General features: G+C 42.6%; 2 protein-coding genes across 2 annotated transcripts; both read right to left on the bottom strand.

Annotated features, from left to right (window-relative positions):
* Positions 1 to 10,739: 10,739 nt before the first annotated feature.
* Positions 10,740 to 12,404, bottom strand: LOC125515469 (chlorophyllase-1-like). The gene is made up of 2 exons (XM_048680938.1): positions 12,066 to 12,404; positions 10,740 to 11,895 (listed from the first exon to the last, which is right to left on the bottom strand). The coding sequence occupies exons 1-2, from the start codon at positions 12,339 to 12,341 to the stop codon at positions 11,224 to 11,226; spliced, it is 948 nt and encodes a 315-aa protein (XP_048536895.1). The 5' UTR covers positions 12,342 to 12,404; the 3' UTR covers positions 10,740 to 11,223.
* Positions 12,405 to 19,549: 7,145 nt separating this feature from the next.
* On the bottom strand, positions 19,550 to 22,176 carry LOC125516846 (proteasome subunit beta type-3-like). Its single transcript, XM_048682143.1, has 7 exons — positions 22,012 to 22,176; positions 21,709 to 21,890; positions 21,481 to 21,588; positions 20,906 to 20,995; positions 20,218 to 20,302; positions 19,986 to 20,080; positions 19,550 to 19,644 (listed from the first exon to the last, which is right to left on the bottom strand). Exons 1-7 carry the CDS (start codon positions 22,015 to 22,017, stop codon positions 19,596 to 19,598), a joined length of 615 nt encoding a protein of 204 aa, XP_048538100.1. The 5' UTR covers positions 22,018 to 22,176; the 3' UTR covers positions 19,550 to 19,595.
* Between the last annotated feature and the right edge of the window lie 409 nt (positions 22,177 to 22,585).

Genomic DNA, 22,585 nt, shown 5'->3' with positions numbered 1-22,585 from the left:
ATGTCACCCTAGGTTATGACTGTTACATGATGAACCACATCCGGCATAATTCTCCATCACTGATCCATTGCCTATGAGCTTTCCATATATTGTTCTTCACTTATTTACTTTCCCGTTGCTATTGCTATCCTCACTACAAAATACCAAAAATATTACTTTTACTACTGTTATCTTTTGCTACTGTTTCCACTACTATCATATTACTTTGCTACTAAATACTTTGCTACAGATACTAAGTTTCCAAGTGTGGTTGAATTGACAACTCAGCTGCTAATACTTGGGAGTATTCTTTGGCTCCCCTTGTGTCGAATCAATAAATTTTGGTTAAATACTTTACCCTCGAAAACTGTTGCAATCCCCTATACTTGTGGGTTATCAAGACTATTTTCTGGCACCGTTGCCGGGGAACATAGCTCTATTCTTTGAGTCACTTGGGATTTATATCTTCTTATCATTATGAAGAACTTCAAAGATCGAAGAACCAAGATTTATCCCTCAACTACGAGGGAAGGTAAGGAACTGCCATCTAGCTCTGCACTTGATTCACCTTCTGTTTTGAGTAAGCTTGCGACACCTAAAACTGCTTCTGCTATTCGTTCTGATATGTCACATGTTATTGATGATGCTACTTCTGCTATACATAATACTTATGATGAAACTACTTCTATGCTTGATACTACTGTGCCACTTGGTGAATTTCTGGATGAACAACTTGCTAGGGCTAGAGAGATTGAAAATATTGAATCTGATAATGCTGATAATGTGATGATGAAGAATCACTTGTTATTCCTGAGGGTTATGTTTTTGATCAAGAAGCCTCTTTAGCTATTTTAGCTTGCAAAGATAGATACGAACTTAAGAGGCTATTAGCTAAATGGAACAAGCAATCTCTAAATGCTAGAATGAAACCTGACCCTGCTTTTGCTACTTCACCTATCTGTGTTACCGATAAGGATTATGAATTCTCTGTTGATCCTGATATAATTACTTTGGTTGAATCTGATCCTTTTCATGGTTATGAATATGAAACTGTTGTGGCACATCTTACTAAATTAAATGATATATCTACCCTGTTTACTAAAGATGAGAGAACTCGCTACTTTTATATCCTTAAAATATTTCCGTTCTCATTAAAGGGTGATGCTAAGATATGGTTTAATTCTCTTGATCCTGGTTGTGTGCGTAGTCCCCAGGATATGATTTATTACTTCTCTGCTAAATATTTCCCTGCTCATAAGAAACAAGCTGCTTTAAGGGATATATATAAGTTTGTGCAAGTTGAAGAAGAGAGTATCCCACAAGCTTGGGGGAGGCTTCTCCAATTACTTAATGCTTTGCCTCACCATCCTCTAAAGAAAAATGAAATACTTGATATCTTTTATAATGGACTAACCGATGCTTCCAGAGATTACCTGGATAGTTGTGTTGGTTCTGTTTTCAGGGAAAGAACACCGGATGAAGCTGAAATTCTATTGAATAATATGTTGAAAATGAAAATAATTGGACACCTCCGGAGCCAATTCCTGAGCCTATTCCTAAACCCACTCCGAAAAAGAGGAGCATTCTATTTCTCAGTCCTGAAGATATGCAAGAGGCAAAGAAATCTATGAAAGAAAAAGGTAGTAAAGTTGAAGATGTTAAGAATTTACCTCCTATTGAAGAAATACATGGTCTTAATTTACCGCCTATCGAAGAAACTCATGGTCTTGATAACCCGGCACAGGTAGTAAAGGTAAATTCTCTCTATAGATATGATAAAGCTGAAATCCCATTTACTAAGTTTGCTAGCCCATGCTTAGATGAGTTTGATAAATTTATGGCTAAGCAAGAAGACTTTAATGCTTATTTTGGTAGACAATTGAAATACAATTCAAATATGCTTGAACACTTGGGTGATTATATGGCTAATGTCAAAGGGGAACTTAAACTTGTTAGTAAACAAGCTTCTATGGTTACCACTCAAGTAGAACAAGTACTTAAAGCTCAAAATGATTTGCTCAATGAATTGAATAGTAAGAATAATGATAATGTTGTTAGAGTTATGACTAGAGGTGGTAAAATGACTCAGGAACCTTTGTACCCTGAAGGCCATCATAAGAGAATTGAGCAAGATTATCGGAGAAATAATATAGATGCACCTAGTCCTTCTAAAAGGAAGAAAAAGAAAAATGATAGGACTTTGCATGCTTCTAGTGAACCTGTTATTGAAACACTTGAGAATCCAAATGATATTTCTATTTCTGATGTTGAAACTCAATCTGGTAATGAACCTGAAACTAGTGTTAATGATAATGTTCATGATGATGCTCAACCTAGTAATGATGATGATGTAGAAATTGAACCTGCTGTTGATATTGATAACCCACAATCAAAGAATCAATGTTATGATAAGAAAGATTTTGTTGCTAGGAAACATGGTAAAGAAAGAGAACTATGGGTTCAGAAACCCATGCCTTTTCCTCCTAAACCATCCAAGAAAAAGGATGATGAGGATTTTGAGCGCTTTGCTGAAATGATTAGACCTATCTTTTTGAGTATGCGATTAACTGATATGCTTAAAATGAATCCTTATGCTAAGTACATGAAAGAAATTGTTACAAATAAAAGAAAGATACCGGAAGCTGAAATTTCCACCATGCTTGCTAATTATACTTTTAAGGGTGGAATACCTAAGAAACTTGGAGATCCCGGTGTGCCCACTGTATCATGCTCTATTAAAAGAAACTATGTTAAAACTGCTTTATGTGATCTTGGAGCCGGTGTTAGTGTTATGCCTCTCTCTTTATATCGTAGACTTTATTTGAATAAGTTTGACACCTACTGAAATATCTTTGCAAATGGTTGATAAATCAACTGCTATACCTGTCGATATTTGTGAGGATGTGCCTGTTGTAGTTGCAAACGTTACTATTTTAACGGACTTTGTTATTCTTGATATTCCCGAGGACGATAGTATGTCTATTATTCTTGGAAGACCCTTTTTAAATACTGCAGGGGTTGTTATTGATTACACTAAAGTCAATGTCACTTTTCATGTTAATGGTAATGAGCATACGGTACACTTTCCGAGGAAACAACCTCAAGTTCATAGTATCAACTCTATTGGAAAAATTCCATCGATTATATTTGGAGGTTTTGAATTTCCTCTTCCTACTGTCAAGAAGAAATATGATATTCTTATTATTGGGGATGTGCATATCCCCGTTGAGGTAACATAGTGTTATTCGAAATTTCTTCGGTTCCATGTTATTCGGAATGAGTTCGTTAACAAGACTTGATCAACCTTGTTAGTGGATTCCTTTTGATGATTATGAGATGGATGAAACTAGAAGGCACAACCTTCTGTACCCCGCTTTTACTTTCTGTTATTTATATTACATAAAATAAAAATAAATATTTTCTGTATGTTATCTGATTATCTGTGCAATATAAAAATACCCCGAAAATAAAAGTTCTCCAAATGCCTTGAAATTTAAATATGATTTTTTTCTAGAATATTTGAGAATATTTGGCACTGAGAACACAGCAGGGGGGTCAACCACCTGCCCATGAGGGTGGAGGGCGCGCCCCCTGCCTCGTGGGCCCACGGTGGCCCTCCTCCACTTATCCTTTCACCCACACACTTCTTCTTCCTCCCACAAACACGAACAACCAGCTCAAACCCGAGTCCAAACTCGTTTTGCTGCCGTTTTCGATCTCCTTGCTCAAAGCACCTCTCACAAAACTGCTTGGGGAGATTGTTCCTTGGTATGTGACTCCTCCATTGGTCCAATTAGTTTTTGTTCTAGTGCTTTATTCATTGCAAATTTTTGCTGCTTAGGTGACCCTGTTCTTGAGCTCGCATGTCAAATTTATATGGTCCAAAGTAGTTTTGATGCATGATATAGGCCCTAGGCACTTGTAGGAGTAGTTGCTATCAATATTATTGAGTTTGGTTTACTTTTTTTTTGAAGTTACTAAAAAATTTCAGAATTTTTCAAAGGAATAAAAATGCTTAGGAAAATGTTCCAAGGTGGTTCCTCAAGGAAGCAAGGACCCAGGCTTGCAATGCGTGATGCTGATGAAGAGCCACCAAGAGACGCTCCAGTGCGTCCTTGTGAGTGGCCTTCTGAAAATTTTATGGATCGAGCAGGAATTAAGGAAGAATTCAACGCATATTTGCGTAACGTCGATCTTGTGAGCTTCGAGGAAGAGAAGTGCAGTCAGTATCACAATCTCACTAGTACCTTTGTGAGGAGGTTTGAATTTTCATCTTCATGTAATTCTTCAACTGTCCTGTTTGATCTTTATGAAAATTCTTATACTATGGACTTAGAGGATTTTACCACTGCTTGCAAACTTCCACAATGGGGTAGTATAAGGGATCCTCGCAAATCTGAATTTAGAGATTTTCTTGCTAGCATAACTGTGGGAGAATCTAGAGATATAACACAAGCCACCATAGGGAGCATTCACTTTCCTGCTATACATTATTTTGCTCTCTTTATAGGTAGATGCATAAATGGTAAAGATGAAGCATGTCATATGTGTGTTCCTGACCTCAGTATTCTTAGCAGTGCTGTGTTAGGAGATAAATCTTATAATTTGGGAGCCATTATTGCACGTAGGTTGCATCTTAATAGATTTAATGGAGATTTCTTTGGAGGAATTTATGCAACCCGCATAGCTAATTTTCTTGGTATAGCCATACACGAAGATGATATTGAACTACCTCCTGCTTACCTAGACTTTAATGCTATGGTTCACCACCAGTTTGTCAAGAGGAATGAATCACCTCACAGTATCGACTAATCTTTGACAGACACCGTGCTGTCCATATTAATCTCCCTGCTCCTGCCTTCTTTGATCATCAGGCAAAAATAAGATATACTATTACCAGAGAGTAGGCAGATGAGTACGAGAGGAGAGCAGAGGCCGCTCGTCGCCATGCTGCAGCTCAGCAGGCGATAGCCGCTGCATCGCAGTACGACCCCAACTACTATTATGGATATCCGCCAGGCCAGCCGTGGCCATAGACCAACTTAGGCCAAAAGCCTAAGCTTGGGGGAGTACGTATTTCCCACCGACATTACATTTATGTTCACACACTCATTGCTAGATGTCGGTGCTCATACTTTTTCATTGTATCATCCATGCTAGTTTAATTTCCTTTTTATGCTTTCTTCTTGTGTGTTTAATAAACCTTAAGAAAAACCAAAAAAAATAGTTGTAGCTTTTAATTAGTTTACTTTCCATGCTTGTAGTAGTAATTAAAAAGAAAACTCAAAAATATTTCCTGTTCTTCTTTTGCTTGTTGAGAGCTTTCCCGTGTAAATAGTTTTATTTCTTTTCTTTTCTTTGGGGGTCGATAGGAGAAGGCCATAATTAAATTTTTGAAGTGGCTCTTATATGCATTATTGTTGATATGACAAAAGAGCCCATATTGTCTTGTCTTCTCCTGTTTATTGAATACTTGCAGATTACAGCTTAGTCCAATGCACGCGCACTATTATTATTATTCACATCGTTCGGTCGTGCAAGTGAAAGGCAATTATGACGATATATGATGGACTGACTGAGATGAGAAAAGCTGGTATGAACTCGACCTCTTATGTTTTTGTAAATATGATTAGTTCATCGTTCCTGATTCAGCCTATTATGAATAAACAAGTTTGCAATGACAACTAGAGATCATAGTTTCTTGTGCCATGCTTGATTAGCTATGAGTTATAATGGTTTACCTTGCGTGCCAACATGCTATTAAAATGGTTGTGATATGGTATGATAGGGTGGTATCCTCCTCTGAACGATTTAAATGACTTGACTTGGCGCATGTTCACGCATGTAGTTGAAACAAAATCAACATAGCCTTCACGATATTTATGTTCATGGTGGATTATATCCTACTCATGCTTGCATTCGGTGTTGATTAATTTTAATGCATGTTCATGACTGTTGTCGCTCTCTAGCTGGTCGCTTCCCAGTCTTTTGCTAGCCTTCACTTGTACTAAGCGGGAATACTGCTTGTGCATCCAATCCCTTAAACCCCAAAGTTATTCCACATGAGTTCACTATACCTACCTATATACGGTATCTACCTGCCGTTCCAAGTAAATTTGTATGTGCCAAACTCTAAGCCTTCGAATAAATATCCTGTTTTGTATGCTCGAATAGCTCATGTATCAACTAGGGCTGTCTGTATCTTCCATGTTAGGCGGGTTATTCTCAAGAGGAGTGGACTCTGCTCCTCACTCATGAGATAAATGGATGGTCACCGGGATGCCCAGTCCCATGCTTTATGCAAACTAAATCAAAATAATTGCAAATAAAACTCTCCCTGGGACCCTTGTTAGTTGGAGGCACTCGTTGTTTCGAGCAAGCCATGGATTGATACTTGTTGGTGGAAGGGGGAGTATAAACTTTACCATTCTGTTTGGGAACCGCCTATAATGTGTGTAGAATGGAAGATATCGCCATCTCTTGGTTGTTATGTTGACAATGAAAGTATACCGCTCAAAATATTATTCACCTCTGTTTCAAAACCGAGCTCTGGCACCTCTACAAATCCCTGCTTCCCTCTGCGAAGGGCCTATCTATTTACTTTTATGCTAAGTCATCATCCTCTTATTAAAAAGCACCAGTTGGATAGCACCGCTATCATTTGCATTCATTACTGTTAATTTACATTGAGTATGACTTGACTGGATCTCTTTTACCATGTATTACAATGTCTAGTCAGTCCTTGGTCTTTAAAGGTGCTCTGCATTTATGTTTTGCGGTCTCAGAAAGGGCTAGCGAGATACCATCTTGTTATATCATATTATGATTGTTTTGAGAAAGTGTTGTCATCCGAGATTTATTATTATTGCTCGCTAGTTGAATATGCCATTGATATGAGTAAACTTGAGACCTAAGCGTTATTGCGAATGTGGTTAGTTATAATCTTTGCTGAAAACTTGAATGCTGGCTTTAGATATTTAAAACAACAAGAGCAAATAGAGTTTGTAAAAGTTTCTCTTTATCACTTTCAGTTTGTCAACTGAATTGCTTGAGGACAAGCAAAGGTTTAAGCTTGGGGGAGTTGATACGTCTCCAACGTATCTACTTTTCCAAACACTTTTGCCCTTACTTTGGACTCTAACTTGCATGATTTGAATGGAACTAACCCGGACTGATGTTGTTTTCAGCAGAATTACCATGGTGTTATTTATGTGCGAAACAAACGTTCTCGGAATGACCTAAAACTTCACGGAGCAACTTTTTGGAAAATATAAAAAATACCTACAAAAGATGAAGGCCAGGGGGCCCACCACCTCTCCACGAGGGTGGGGGTGCGCCTACACCCTAGGGCGTGCCCCCTACCTCGTGGGCCCCCTGGTGCCTCTCCGACTCCAACTCCAACTCGATATATTGTGTTTCGGGGAGAAAAAAGTCAGAGAGAAGAATTCATCGCGTTTTATGATACGGAGCCGCCGCCAAGCCCTAACCTCTCGGGAGGGCTGATCTGGAGTCCGTTCGGGGCTCCGGAGAGGGGAATCCGTCGCCATCGTCATCATCAACCATCCTCCATCACCAATTTCATCATGCTCACCGCTGTGCGTGAGTAATTCCATCGTAGGCTTGCTGGATGGTGATGGGTTGGATGGGATCTATCATGTAATCGAGTTAGTTTTGTTAGGGTTTGATCCCTAGTATCCACTATGTTCTGAGATTGATGTTGCTATGACTTTGCTATGTTTAATGCTTGTCACTAGGGCCCGAGTGCCATGATTTCAGATCTGAACCTATTATGTTTTCATCAATATATGAGTGTTCTTGATCCTATCTTGTAAGTCTATAGTCACCTATTATGTGTTATGATCCGTTAACCCCGAAGTGACAATAATCGGGATACTTACCGGTGATGACCGTAGTTTGAGGAGTTCATGTATTCACTATGTGTTAATGCTTTGTTCCGGTGCTCTATTAAAAGGAGACATTAATATCCCTTAGTTTCCGTAAGGACCCCGCTGCCACGGGAGGGTAGGACAAAAGATGTCATGCAAGTTCTTTTCCATAAGCACGTATGACTATATTCGGAATACATGCCTACATTACATTGATGAACTGGAGCTAGTTCTGTGTCACCCTAGGTTATGACTGTTACATGATGAACCGCATCCGGCATAATTCTCCATCACTGATCCATTGCCTACGAGCTTTTTATATATTGTTCTTCGCTTATTTACTTTTCCGTTGCTATTGCTATCCTCACTACAAAATACCAAAAATATTACTTTTACTGCTGTTACCTTTTGCTACCGTTTCCACTACTATCATATTATTTTGCTACTAAATACTTTGCTGCAGATACTAAGTTTTCAGCTGTGGTTGAATTGACATCTCAGCTGCTAATACTTGAGAGTATTCTTTGGCTCCCCTTATGTCGAATCAATAAATTTGGGTTAAATACTTTACCCTCGAAAACTGTTGCGATCCCCTATACTTGTGGGTTATCATCACGCCACCGCCTGAACCGAGTCGCGGGAAGGCTGCTGCGGACCCAACTACAGCAATCGGTGGAAGCGCAGCTGATGAGGACCCCGGCCACCAGAGAACATCGTGAGGTGGCCGAGCGGGTCCATCTCACCCCCATTCCGGGTGATTCGCCGACTGACAAGGCCCTTGAGGCCCACGCCATGAGATTCTGGTGGGGCGTGCCCGGTTCGGGAGCATGATCTGCTGGACATGAGTCGGCCGCGGCGCCCTGACCCTTCGGTAATCCCATGAGGGTGGGACTTAAACAACAATTTTGTAGTCGAAGGCCCCGGTGATCTCCGAATCCTTGGCACCCCGACTGACAATGTCCGGGCGGCGACCAAGCTGGCTGATGGTATCCAACAGCCTGCTAACGGGGCCATCGCAGACGGCATACGACAACTATCCACCTTCCTGAAGATGGGGGTCGCACAGAATGAGCTCATCTCATAGTCTCTGACCGGCTAGCTTCGCGCAGTCGGATCCCATGAGGGACCATCCTCGTCACACGGCTGGCCAGAGGACTGCAACTCGGATGGATACCCCGGTGAGAAGGCAATCCTACTGATCTTTACGGGCCTGGAGATCAATCGAGTGCGCAAAGTACGCACTCAGGAGGTCAATATGGTGGCCCGGCTGTCCCCAATTATCTGAACTGGTCAGAGACGCCCATCACCTTTGACCGTCTGGATCACCCGGCACATATATCTTATGTCGGACGCCAAGCTCTCGTGGTCGACCCACTCGTCAATGGGGTCCGACTGCGGAACATGCTGATGGATAGAGGAGCTGGACTGAACATTTTGTACACAAGTATATTGGACAAAATAGGAATTCCCCAGTCGAAGCTTAATCCGACTGGGATGACCTTCCATGGGGTGGTCCCTGGCATGCGTGCCAAACCACCCGTTCAAATTTCCTTGCCAGTTGTATTGGACGATGAGAAGAACTACCGCAAAGAGTCCCTGTCCTTTGTGGTCGTCAACTTCAAGAGTGAGTATCACGCCATCTTCGGTCGGCCGGCGTACGCGAAGTATGGCCCGTCCATGCTAGTGTACTTGAAGCTTAAAGTGCCAAGCCCCAAGGGTGTGATTACGAACTCAGGCGGCCCGAAACGCGCATAAGAAATTGCGAATCTAAATGCCAGCATGGCAGATGCAAGCATTGCAGAGGTGGATTTCGCTGCATATAAAGTCGTTGTTGATCCGACCGAGATGCCTTTGGCAAAGAAACTGGCTTCATAGTTGACGACCGGCACAAAGAAAATCAAGTGCACCAGACGACCCTTCCAAGACGACAGATGGGGCATTACTTGACTTATTGGAGCTATCTTCATCATAGGTACTTATTCACCAGTCACCACATTCTCAGCTACATTCTGCATTACAAATTTTCAATGATGAAAGTTAATGACTAGTTGCAGTATAAACCATCAATGTCCTTCACTGTTTGGAAATATAGGCCGTAGTTTGGCCATCCAAGTTTAAATTTGACCAACAACTAATCTGAGAATATGTGGATTATGTTGAGGCACAATAAGGTTATGTTTTTTTCAAAAGTACTTTCTTGTGATTGTGATTTGTAATATTGTACTTCAAACTTGGATAATAAATTAACACCTTATAGATTTCCTACAGGAGGGAGTAGTTCCCACAGCGAGAATATTGACTCTCGTTTTTCTTTTCAGCCGGTAGCTTGATGGTTCAGGTACTAGGATCATTTCTTGATATTGATGTATCAGAGGACAGTTACCAGTTGAACAACTGATACATAAATCGCAAAGATACGAGGATTAAATAGCTCAGCAGTCTTGTCAACTCCAACAAAGCAATTTTTCATATGATCACTACTGCAACGTTATGCCAAATAACTAGTATGACACTGCAACAAGATATAACTACAATTACTGCCAGTTGCACAAGGAATGGAAAGCTCACTAGGCTGACAAAAATAGGGGCGGCCCGCTAGTGGCCTGAGCAACTGATGAAACCGAACTGTGGTGCGTCGTGGCGTGGAGAACGCAGCTACAGAAAATGGTGTTGTGTATCACTCGAGTAAACGCCTAGGGTAGCCTGATTTTGTATCAATCCCCCTTTCCCTTGAATGTACTCCCTCCGTTCCAAATTACTCGTCGTAAAAGTGGATGTATCTAGAACTAAAATACATCTAGATACATCTATTTCTATGACGAGTAATTCGGAACGGAGGGAGTAAATCCATCCACATGATGTAGCATGTATTAATAGATTACTTGATGCTGATTCTGCATCAACGTTTGTTTTAGTACGTTATTGTTCATTGTCAACTAGATACATGTCTGACACTAGATTACAAATTCTCCATAGGATCAGAACTGCACCTAGTATGCTTGGGATCAGACGGCATATTCCAGCCCAAGACACGAAAACCAAGATTTATACTCACAAGAGTAGTATACATCTGGAAACAGAGCAGAAGTACCATTGCAGGCTCACAAGAGCTAAAGCAGCAGCAGTTTTAGCTTGCATGAACAAGTGAAGCAAATTGCTTAGAGGTACTCCCTCGGTTTCACAATACATGTCTTTCATTTGTCAAAGTATAGATGTATCTAGACATGTTTTACTATATAGATACATCTATTTTTGAACAAATGGAAATCAAGTATTTTGGAACGGAGGGAATACGTCTGTACTTTATTTAGTGGGCCAACCTGCGGCAGGCTAACTTTGGCATGAGCCAGCTGCTGCTTCACGCCAGGCGGTGCTCAACCGGATCAAGCGTGGTTGGTGCAACCGCCGGGTCTCTCAGTATGGCCTCAAGATCTCCATCTTTCCCACCAAGGGCAGCATTCAGAAATGCCACCATGATCCCAGCAACGCACCTCCTCATCTTGCCCTTGCACCCGTTCCCATCCTTGCAGACGCAGGTGATGAACTTGGGGGCGCCGTCGTCCAGCATGTCCAGATGCCCGTAGTCCTTGGTCACAAAGTAGTAGCAGGGCGGCCTGCACTCGCGGTAGAATTCCGCGTGGTTCACGTCCCTCGGTGCGCAGGGAGGGAAGAATATGTTCTTCTTCTCCTCGCCGAGCCCGGTGCCGACGACCAGCACCGGCATGGCCATGCCGAAGGAGGAGGGCTCGTGGGTGAGGATCTTGGGCTGGAGCTGGGAGGACTTCCCCGTGCCGGCGACGGGGTCGAGGCCGATGAGCGCGGAGAAGGTTAGCTGGGTCTTGGCATGCCCCAGGGCCAAGGAGAAAGCCGTGTGGCCTCCTCGGCTGTGGCCGGCCAAGGCGAGCTTCGAGAGCTCCGGCTCGACGCCTTTGGGCAGCACGGACGGGAGGCCGTCGGGGAGCCAGTCTGCCACCTTGGCTGCCGCGGCGATGTCCTCGGCGTCACCCGAAGGTATGATACTGATGCTGAACTGCACTACAAAATGGTGCAGAATTAGTTAGTTGATCACCACAAGCCAACATACATACAGAGTTACAACAGATCATCTTCTGAGAGAGACTTGAGGTTAAACCCTCTGTCTCTGCATCATTGTTGAGGTAATTTCTGTATACTGTACATGTGAAGATGGTAGCGATCGACCTGGGGCGCGACAATGATGAAGCCGTGGGACGCGACGTGCCGGAGAAGGTGTTCGTAGAAGTGGTTATGGAGGAAGAAGCCGTGCAAGAGCATAGCGACGGGGTAGGTTCCCGCATCCTTGGGTGCGACGATCAGCACCGGGATGGGCGGTGTCGGGGCCGCATTCTCATCCACCTGAATCGCCTCGACGGCAAGCTTCCCCGGCTGGAACACCGAGGTGAGTGCCTTGAGAACCTCGGCGCCGGGCTTGTTCATCGTCTCTGCCGGTGCTGCCATCTCTCACTCAAGCCACCAAGTCTCTGTCTTAACGAGAGCTTTGAGGTTGCGATGATGAGAAGAGAGAACCAAGGTGGCAAATTTATAGGAGGGTGGATGTTAATTGTGGCTACTTAACGCATTAGTCTAAAAGCACTTCGCTTGGGAAATGAGAAGAACGTGTTGGAGAAATGTAGGCTTTGAATGCACATAGACCATGTCCGCATGCATGAATAAGACTGATTCCATCTAACTGCATTTGTTCATTGAACTGTCCCCCATCCCATCACTTCATGATGCACAGTATAGATGGGATCATGGTCTCATGGGAGTGGGCTGGGCCGCTCACTCCAACTTGTTAATTTCTGTATACATGATTCATATTTTTCCTGTAAATTTCGCTTCTCTCTGGTTCGATATCATGAGAACTCTGCGAGAGAGCTAAGAAGTAGTAGGATTGTGCAACAAGATTTTGTAGGTACTTTGTTTTCAGCAGTAATTCTGTCCAGAGAACATATATGCTACTATTAGGTCAGATCTGCTCCGCTCTGAAACAGGAGAACTGTTATGATTGATTTAGTCCTTGATCAAAATCATATACGCGTACAAGAATTTCATAGTGCTGTGTATCCGATTCGCTTCTCCAGGATGTTAACTCACAGTTACCATTGTAGAAGGCTATAAGCGAACCTGTTAGCATCACGGACATGTAGGAATGCAAAGTGCAGTAATCATCTGTTCCTTTTCCCTTTTTGCTCGTTGTTTTGTTTCTGACATTTTTCCTGAAAATAGAGCAACCGAGGTATGTGCGTTCAGCCTCGCCCGTGAATGAATAGGCCATACTACTTACATGATAGTACATCCGAGCTTCGAATGATGTATAGAATGAAGTTAAACCAGTTACAATTGCTCGAGATTTTTATGTGTTTGGAATATCATGTCCCGGTCACTCCTTCAACAAGACTCTTTCGAATTCTCATCGATTTGTCGGCGATGTCCGTGGCAGGCTGGTTTGTTGTGCACATTTATTTCCACCCTTCTCATGGCTGTACCTCCATTTTAGCACAGCATAGGGCTAGCTGCTAGCTGTGGAGCTTGTGTGTACTTCACTGATTTATTCCGTTAATAAGATTCTCTTATCAACAGTGCGATAGTACTCTCAGTGATGTGTGTGGCTGGCCGTTTTATTGTGCACATTTATTTCCACAATTCCGCACTTGACGCTGCCTGATTGATGTAGCTCTCAACATGAATATATTACCACCGAACCATCAATGTTTACTTTACAAGAGAGGATCAAGCATAGAAGAAGGACCTCAATAAGTCCCGAACGTTCGATTTTTAAGCATGCTAATCCGAACTCTTTTCATGGCAACTTTAGTTAAGGCGATGTTGACAAACTTGGCAATTTTCTGACAAAAAATCCCATGTGTTAACAACTAAAGTTGCCACCTTGCAGCAACTAAAATTGCCGTCAAAAAACGTTCAGGGTGACATGCTTAAATCCCGAACGTTCGGGATTTATCTATTCCGTAGAAGAAAGGTAGCTTTCCCGCCGTGTCTGTGATGCAGTGTCTTTGAATCTAAAGATGCAGAGTGAGAAGTCAAATACAATGTTCCTAGTCCTAGTCCTTGAGAGATGATGCTCGTCGTGGACGATGAGCGCTTTGCTTGAGTCCCAAAATTTCCAGAGGATGGTGAGAGCAACGAAGGGCGAAATGTTGGGGTCAAGGCCAAGTGGTGATGCAGTCTCCCAAATTCTGTCGAGGGAGGTGGGTGCCGAATGCCCAAATGAATCCACACCTGAGCGGCGGCTGGGCAGTGTAGAGCAATGAGGGCAGCATCCCCGCATGGGGCGTCGCATCTAGGGCATGCATCGGTCTACAATATGCTTGTGGTGCAAGTTTTCCTTCGAGTTGACCCTATCTCTGAAAAGTAGCCACCCAAAGATCTTGCCCTTAATGGGAACCCTAGAAAACCGGATGTAGTCATGATTGAGGTCGATGTAGGAGTGATGGCGTTTTATGTGTTCTTCGACGTGAACGGTGGCCCATGAGTGACAGACCGCTCATCATCTTGCTCCGTGGGCTGGAATTCCTACATCAGAGACAACAGTAGCCAACTCGCCAGAAGTAGCAGAAGTAATACGAATCCCTAGGTTAGTCAATAAGTCAAATTGCCAAATACTCCCTCCGTCCGGGTTTATTAGGCCTCTCAACATCACAAGCATGTCCCCTTTTATAAGGCCCGCTTTGGAAAGGTGCATGCATGCAACCATTTCATTGGCTGCATTGAAAGCAATTGTTGTTGGTGTCATGGCTGGAAAATTAATACACTTCATGCCTGCTTTTTTATTGGCTGCATGCATGTGAGAGAGTGCATTGGGAGTGGAATGAAAGAATTAATGTGAGAAAATTACTATGTGTCTTAGTCTAAGAGAAGTTGTCTTTAGGCCTAATAAACCCGGACGGAGGGAGTAGTAGCCACTACAATCTTGTCATTGGTGGAGTGGAAGAAAAGGTGCGAGAAAGCTGTTTTTAGTTGTGTTTAGTGGTACCTCAATAGTTTTTTGCTTCCAAAGCTCACATTTGTAGTAGTTTGTGCAAATCAATATCAATATACTCTCAAGAGCTCTCAAATGTTCTAAAACATAGTATTAGTATGTGTCACATATTCTCGCAAGCCATCCTTTTAGCAACATAACTACTATTTACAATCCTCGAGCTACGTTGGTTGATATTCAATTCCCTATGTGCATGTTAGGTGTTCGATAGAAAGCCTTTGAGGTAATATTTTTTCTGTTTTTTGTTGTGATATAGGAGTGGATTGTGGTGGAAGATATTGTGTTTGTAGATGAGTTTGATATTGTCTGTTCTGGATTAATTGTGTTGAACATGCTTAAAACTGTTTGATAACTGAAGAAGGCCAAAAAAAATTGGGCAACAATTTTTAAGCATGTGTAAAAGCCTTGTTGTCGCGGTGCCTAAAAACCTTCTCTCTCCTGCCCTAAAATCATTTTAGGCTGCAATAAGTCATCCGTTGGACATGCTCTAAGACCACCATGTGTGCACTAATTAGTTCGCAAAACTTTCTTTCACCAGAAACTGACTTTGAAGATCGACTACGAAACTAAGATCTATAGTTTTTTCGCACATCAATATCATTCTATCCCTCTTCCTTTTTTGCAAGAAAATATGAGTGTTTCACAATAGCCCTCAAATGTTCTAAAAATATTATTAGTGTGTGTCACATATTCTCGCGAGTCATCCTTTTAGTAACAAAACTACTATTTACAATCTCCGAACTACATTGGTACATTCAATTCCCTCCGTGCATGTTAGGTGTTCGACAAAAAGCCTTTGAGGTATTATTTATTCTGTTTTTGTTGTGATATAGGAGTGGATTGTGATGGAAGATGTTGTGTTTATAGATGAGTTTGATATTGTTTGCTTTGGATTAATTGTGTTGAACATGCTTTAAAATGTTTGATAATTGAAGAAGGCCAAAAAGTTTGGGCAACAATTCTTAGGCATGTGGAAAAGCATTGCTTCTGTGGGGCCTAAAATCCTTCTCTCTTCTACCCTAAAACCATTTCAGACAGTGGCGGAGCCAGCGTATGAGCGTTGGGTTCAGCTAAACCCAACGACTTTGCCTGGCGAGGGGTATAATACATGTATAGTATGTGCATGAACCAATACAAAATTAGGGCTAAACCCATCAACTTGGAATGAAACGCTCGGTGAGAAGCCCAAAAGCCCACAATGTAAATTCTCTCACTCCCAGCCTGACAGGCCTGTTCGTGGCTTCCTGTCGCTGTTCTATTTATGTACGTGTATAGGGCAGCCGCCGGCCGCACGACCTTTTGCGTTTTTTTCGCTCCCTCCAATCTCAGATCTATTCTCTCGTTCGCATCGATACTCCAGCAACAGAGATGAGGCGACAAGGACAGGTCGGCAGCAGGAAGGCTCCCTAGACCAAATTTGAGGTTGCAGTTCATCACATCTCCTCTCTATTGTGTACTCCCTCCGTTCCTAACTATAAGTTTTTATAGAGATTCCACTAGATGGACTACATACGAAGCAAAATGAATGAATCTAAACTTGAAATGCATCTATATACATCCGTATGTGGTTCATAGTGAAATCTCTACAAAGACTTATATTTAGAAACGGAGAGAGTATATCGTAGTTGGTATCCCATAGTTTTCCAGTTAGTTATTCAGTGATTCCATGTACTTTGATTGATCTAGGATGTCGAATTTTATTTCCTCAAAAAAAATCATCATCAGATTTAGATAATGATGTTAGCACTTCAAGGCCACCCATTAGACGTTGTCAAAGTGCATCAAATTTCTCCATGAGTAGTCTTCTGAAGCCTTTCCATTTAAAGATAAAATAGTTTGAGTGAATTGCCTTATGATTCAGCGATCAGAAGATAATTTAGAAGTACACAAGAAGTCGAGGAAGTAAGATGAGATTAGGTGCACATATTTAACAAAGTGACCTTACATGCCACCACTTAATTATGTCTATCCACACATGGATATTGCAGGTATGAATAGAGACTTAATCTAGGATAGTTTAACGAAGGTAATTCCCAATTATTTTACAAAGGGGACTTCATCATGACTTTATATTGCCTACTATTTATGTTTTCTTACGAGTTAAAGATGTTGCCAAATGAGTATGTAGAAATTTTGAATTATATTACTGCATAAGTCAGAGGTAATATATTCAGTTTGTTGATCGATGAGGTTACCGATGTGTCTGGCAAAGAGCAGATGACAATTCTTTCAAAATACTTTAGCAATCTAGGATTTATCATTGAACGGTTAGTTGGAGTCTAACATGTTAAGAAAACATCAACAATTTGTCGCAAGGCTACTCTTAAAAAATTATTCACTAATATTTGATTAAGCATAAAACAGGTCAGAGGACAATAATATGACGGGGCAAGCAACATATGTGTCAGAGGACAATAGTGTGATGGGGAAAGCAACATGTATGGTGTGTTCAATTGAAAGCAAATATTTTGCAATATTATTCACTTTATTATGTGCATTACTTTGCTCAACAGCTCTCCATTTCATTCAATGTCATCCAACTGGTATGTGCCGCACTCTTTCAGTTTTTAATGCAATACAATATGTGATAAGTGATGTCGTATCTCTATTATGTATGTTGTGTTTTAGTGCCAAACACTTCTTGAGATGGTATAGATTTGAAGTTATAATTAATTTATCGGTACCAAATCCTTATAGCAAGTCAATGACTGAACCCAATGGTAAAATTTTCTGGCTCCGCTCCTGATTTCATAGCAGCAATAAGTCATCCATTGGGCATGCTTTAAGACCACCATGTTTGCACCAATTAGTTGGCTAAAATTTCTTTTACCAGAAACCGACTTTGAGGACCGACTCCAAAGCTACGATTTGTAGTTTTCCGCACATCAATATCAGTGTATTCTTCCCCTTAAAAAACAAAATCAGTGTATTCTTTTCTTTTGCGGGGAAATATCAATGTATTCACAAGAGCTCTCAAATGTTTCTAAAATTATGATCTACTCTCTCCGTTCTAAATATTTGTCTTTCTAGATATTTCAAATGACTACTACATACGGATGTATGTAGACATATTTTAACGTGTAGATTCACTCATTTTGCTCTGTATGTAGTCATTTGTTGAAATGCCTAGAAAGATAAGTATTTAGGAACGAAGGGAGTAGTACTATGTGTTGCTTATTCTCATCACATGCCATCTTTTTTGCAACAAAACTATTTACACACATACTCTTAAGTACTTAATCCATGGGTAGTAGCACCAAAGATCTACTACGATTACAGCTTTAGCGTCAAGTCAAGCTTCCGCAGCTCCTGATCGCCATCACCACAGTGGCCAACACTTCCGTCACTCCGCCGCCGCCAGCCTTCCTCCTCGCCGCACGCCGCCACCGCCGCCCTCCGGACGTTGAATGCGCCGAACCAGCTCGGCAGCTCGCCAGGCCCCGGCGCACCGAGCCCGCCGTGGATGGCGAAGGAGTAACCGTGCTGTCCGAGCGGCGCTGGTACGCCGGCGTGGCGCCTTGCGAGCGTGCGCTCACGCTTGTGCGCGTTCTGGTGCCCGCCGAGCGCCTGCGAGCTGTAGAAATCCCGCCGGCAGTAGTGGCACCGGAACAGCTGCCGCGGCTCCTGCTCGGCCTCCGCCGACACGGCGGCCGGCAAACCCAGAGGTGCCTCCGCACCGACTGTGCCGATGAGGTCGAGCTCAACTGGCCGGAGAGATCCCTCCCCTCCGCTGCCGACGACGCGTGGCCGCGGGCGGTCACCACCGCTGTCGCTCACGAGCCCTGCAGCCCGGGGAACTTCTCCTCCTCCCTTCTTCTCCCGCTCTCCCATGAGCAAGCAAGATACCAACCGGGAAACGGAGGAGTTTTCTGTGTGCCGTGTAAAAAATTCTTGTAGGAATTGATCAGGCAATTGTATGATTTGAGCGAATGGCCGTACATGTCAGGCGACCGCGACGTGCTGCTACATGCCATCTTTACAAAAGTCACTTAAGTTGACATGCATGCAGGCAGTGGTTTCTTTACGTGCTCTGCTTCCGCCGCGCCGGCGAAAACACTGGTCGGCTGACGCAACCGAAGATCGCCGTTCGTGTGGGAGATCTCATTTTCTACTGGTATATCTTGAGGAGATAAGGCAAGTGATGGGTACATGGGATTAGGATATGGCAATACTATATTAGTGTGCACTGGTGTGATGCAAAAAGGAAAAGATGTCCGAGCATGTTTCATTCCTATACAAGGGTTGCGAGAATGCATGTCAAAATGCATAATATAGGTCGTCAGAATAGGCACAGTGCTTTGGCTTGCCTATATAAAAGCAATCTTACCACAATTTTGTAAGTAACAGGCATACGAGTATACGATCCTCACTGATCAATCAAATTTATCAAACTCCCAGAGGGTGACAAGCATAGTACACGAACCAAACAAGCCGAACTACTATATCAGAGACATGTCATGTGCAATAGTTGCCTCCAGTTTCAACAGGCAAAACAAAAGCCTGCTCAGACTGGAGGCTGTAATTCTGGAACAAAGTGCACAGGCACACATGATCTCAATTTCAGATTTCAGATTTCAGATTTCAGTGGCATGTTAAATTCCAAGTTGTAGCATCGAACAAAGAAGTGCTTGAGCACAGACAGAAAGAGTAGATCACACGGGTTTTAGGTTGAACAATCTCATGTGTGAACTAGGACTGCAGGTGTTGCGAAATCAGTCCATTCTCCCCTTAAGCACTCTCTCCTGAACTTCAGTGGGCGTTCTGCAACCAGGTAAACAGAGAATCAGAATATCAGGAAGGACTTCAAAGGCATACTAGAAGGCAAAGCACCTTCCTCTGATCTCTAGTATGGTACTACTTTGCAAAATTACTACTCTTATGGTGTATAATAGCACATGTTGGTTCAATAAATCTAATGCTCAGTTCAAATATCAAACTATAACACATCTTCCTGGGATTAGCAAATTTAGAGATGACCTTATGCATACAAAGTGCCCTAATAATGAATAAATTATTGTGAGTCGGTCAGCACAGCGATGGTCACACACTCGCATGCATACTTGGTATACTATGTAAGAGTTTGAAATATATGTGTAACTTACACAATAAGAACATAACCTCCCCAACCACTCAAGCAATCACGATCAACAGAAGACAGCAATGCTTGTGAGATGGTCTCAAATAGTTCTTCGGGTTCCTTTACCAAAAAAATGATTAAAAGAATTGTCATATTTACAGTACAAAACCAGATAAGGGAAATTACCATAGCATTTTGCATGAGGAACTACATAAAAGAAATTAGCGTGTACACATGTCTCGAGTAAGGAAACGAACCATGTCTGGTTTGTACATGGACTCACAAGCACCATATAGTGATTCCGAAGCAGTACCAGAAACCACAAAATCTTTTGCCAGTTCCCTGCATAAAGGAACCACTTTTGATCAGATTAACTCCTACAGATATAATAGCTGCACAGGAAGTCAGCATACGGTTCAAGAATCACCATCATCGTGTATCAAGAGACATGAAGCACTGCGGTCTGTGGTTCCAGGAAAGTACAGATGGGAACGGTATATTAGCATAGCACATGCTGTCTACATTAACAATACAACTTTGTACAGCTCCTGGGCAACACTAAAACAAGATAACCTTTCCAAAGCATATACGTACTAACATTATATAGGTCAATATTTAGTTACTTAATTGTTTTTCATGCCTTTTATAGCCTTGTTTGGTGTTTTCTGAACCTTGTGGTTCAACATTCACTCCCTATAAATCCCATACCTTAGAATTGCCAATACTTGGATGACAGTTGACAATAAGCAATCTTAACCAAAGATTAAATACATCCGAGGATTCTGACTGAGCCAAAGCATGCCCATGGGAGATAGGTACTATAAATGGAAGTATGTGAATAAAACATAGCCTACAGCCGTATTCAAGTCAATTGTACTTTTGAGAAGGAAGTAGCATTGTAACACATGTAACGGAAAAGATCACAGAAAGATATATGATACATACTTAGCACCAATGCAGTCCATGGTACATATAAATGGCTGATCCTTTTCACCTAGCCCGGCAATAATTGGTTGGCAGAAGTATGGCCCAAACCTAAATATCATGAAATAACTCTGTTAGCTGTCCTCATAGTTCAGCAAATATAAGAGGTGGTAATAAGACAGAAGGATAAGAAAAAAAAAAGTTATACTGTATCTACACAAACATCCTACACATTTTAGCTAATCAAAAATATGATCATGACACAGACTGCGACAAGAGGAGGAATTGCACAATTACATCAACATAACTACGCAAAATATTAACCTATGCATCAGAGGGTAACATTTGGAATTGTAGCACCAGCTATATCATCAATCATCAATTTTTTTTATCCCAAATTATGTGGAGACTAACCCAATAGAAGGCACGCCAACCCTACTTCACATAGTCAACCAGTCGCCACAATGCAATTCAGCAAGTCTAAATTTACTTCCCATGTTCAGCGCTGGTTCATATGCTCTGCTCTTAACACGACCACAAATTGCACGATGCTCCAAATCAAGCTACCAGGAGTTCCGATACTTGAAGCTTCTCACCTTTTCTCGTAAAGGAGGGCGGAGACGAGGCTGGCAAAGGTCTCGGGCTTCATGTCCCTCTCCTCCCGAAGCTGGTACAGTTTGTGCTTAAACACCAGCCGCTGGTACCTGCACACGTGACGCAGCACACACAGACATCAGACCCAAACCCTAAACCGACGAAAGCCACCAAATCAGGGGCGATCAGCCAAGCAACCAGAAACCGCCAATCGGGGATTGGAGACCCACAGCGTCTGGGCGTCCGTGGCGAGGCCGGAGAGGCCGATGTACAGCTTGCCGTGGATCTTGAACACCCTCTGGAAGTCGGTGGCGACGGTCTGCAGCTGCACGCCCAGGCGCCGGTCGCTGGCGATCGCGAAGCAGTTCTTCCCCACCATCGCCACCACGGCGCTCCCGTTGTACTCGAAGATCTGCGGAGGTGGGGACGAGGCAGCGCGGATCAGACGGGGGAAGCGGGTAAAGGAGCTAGGGTTTTGCGTGATGGGGATGGAAGCAGGGAGGTCGGAGGGTACGGTTGCGGAGGGCACTCACCGACATGGCCGGCAGGGATGCAACAGACGGCGGAGGCGGAGGCGGAGCGAGAGGAGGCGGCGGAGCGCGGCGGCTTCGGTTGTGTATCCGGCGACGAAAAGAAAAGCGGCGAGTCCTCTGTAATTGGGTCTCGCGCAGTGGCCCAGTAGTCAGTCAAGAGTCTCGGAGCGAGTCCGAGGCAGTTAATTTACGGCCCAGACTTGGTATATAGAGGCCTATATTTTTTATTTTTTTGAGGGGGATATATAGAGGCCTAGATGGTTTGCTTAGAAAGGGCGCTGATATGTCTCGCTTCATGCGAGACCAGGACAAGTCTCGCTCAAGCGTGGCACGAGTTGGGCCGGCCAGACACTCGGGAACATTCAACCTCGTTTTTTGTTTTGTTTATTTTTTACTATTTTATTTTTGTTTTTTGCTTTCCTTTTTAAAAAAAATTTACAATTCCAAATATTCTAAATAAATATATTACAAATATCGATCTAGATAAAATATTTTTAAAATGTTGACCAAGCATTTGAAAAATTTTAAGTGTGTATAGAGAAAATGTTTATTATGTATCAAAAATGAATACAAA

The sequence above is a fragment of the Triticum urartu genome, chromosome 6, assembly GCF_003073215.2.
Source record: "Triticum urartu cultivar G1812 chromosome 6, Tu2.1, whole genome shotgun sequence".
NCBI lineage: Eukaryota > Viridiplantae > Streptophyta > Magnoliopsida > Poales > Poaceae > Triticum > Triticum urartu.
The sequence above is the reverse complement of the archived record's forward strand: the minus strand, read 5'-3'. Positions and strand labels throughout refer to the sequence as shown.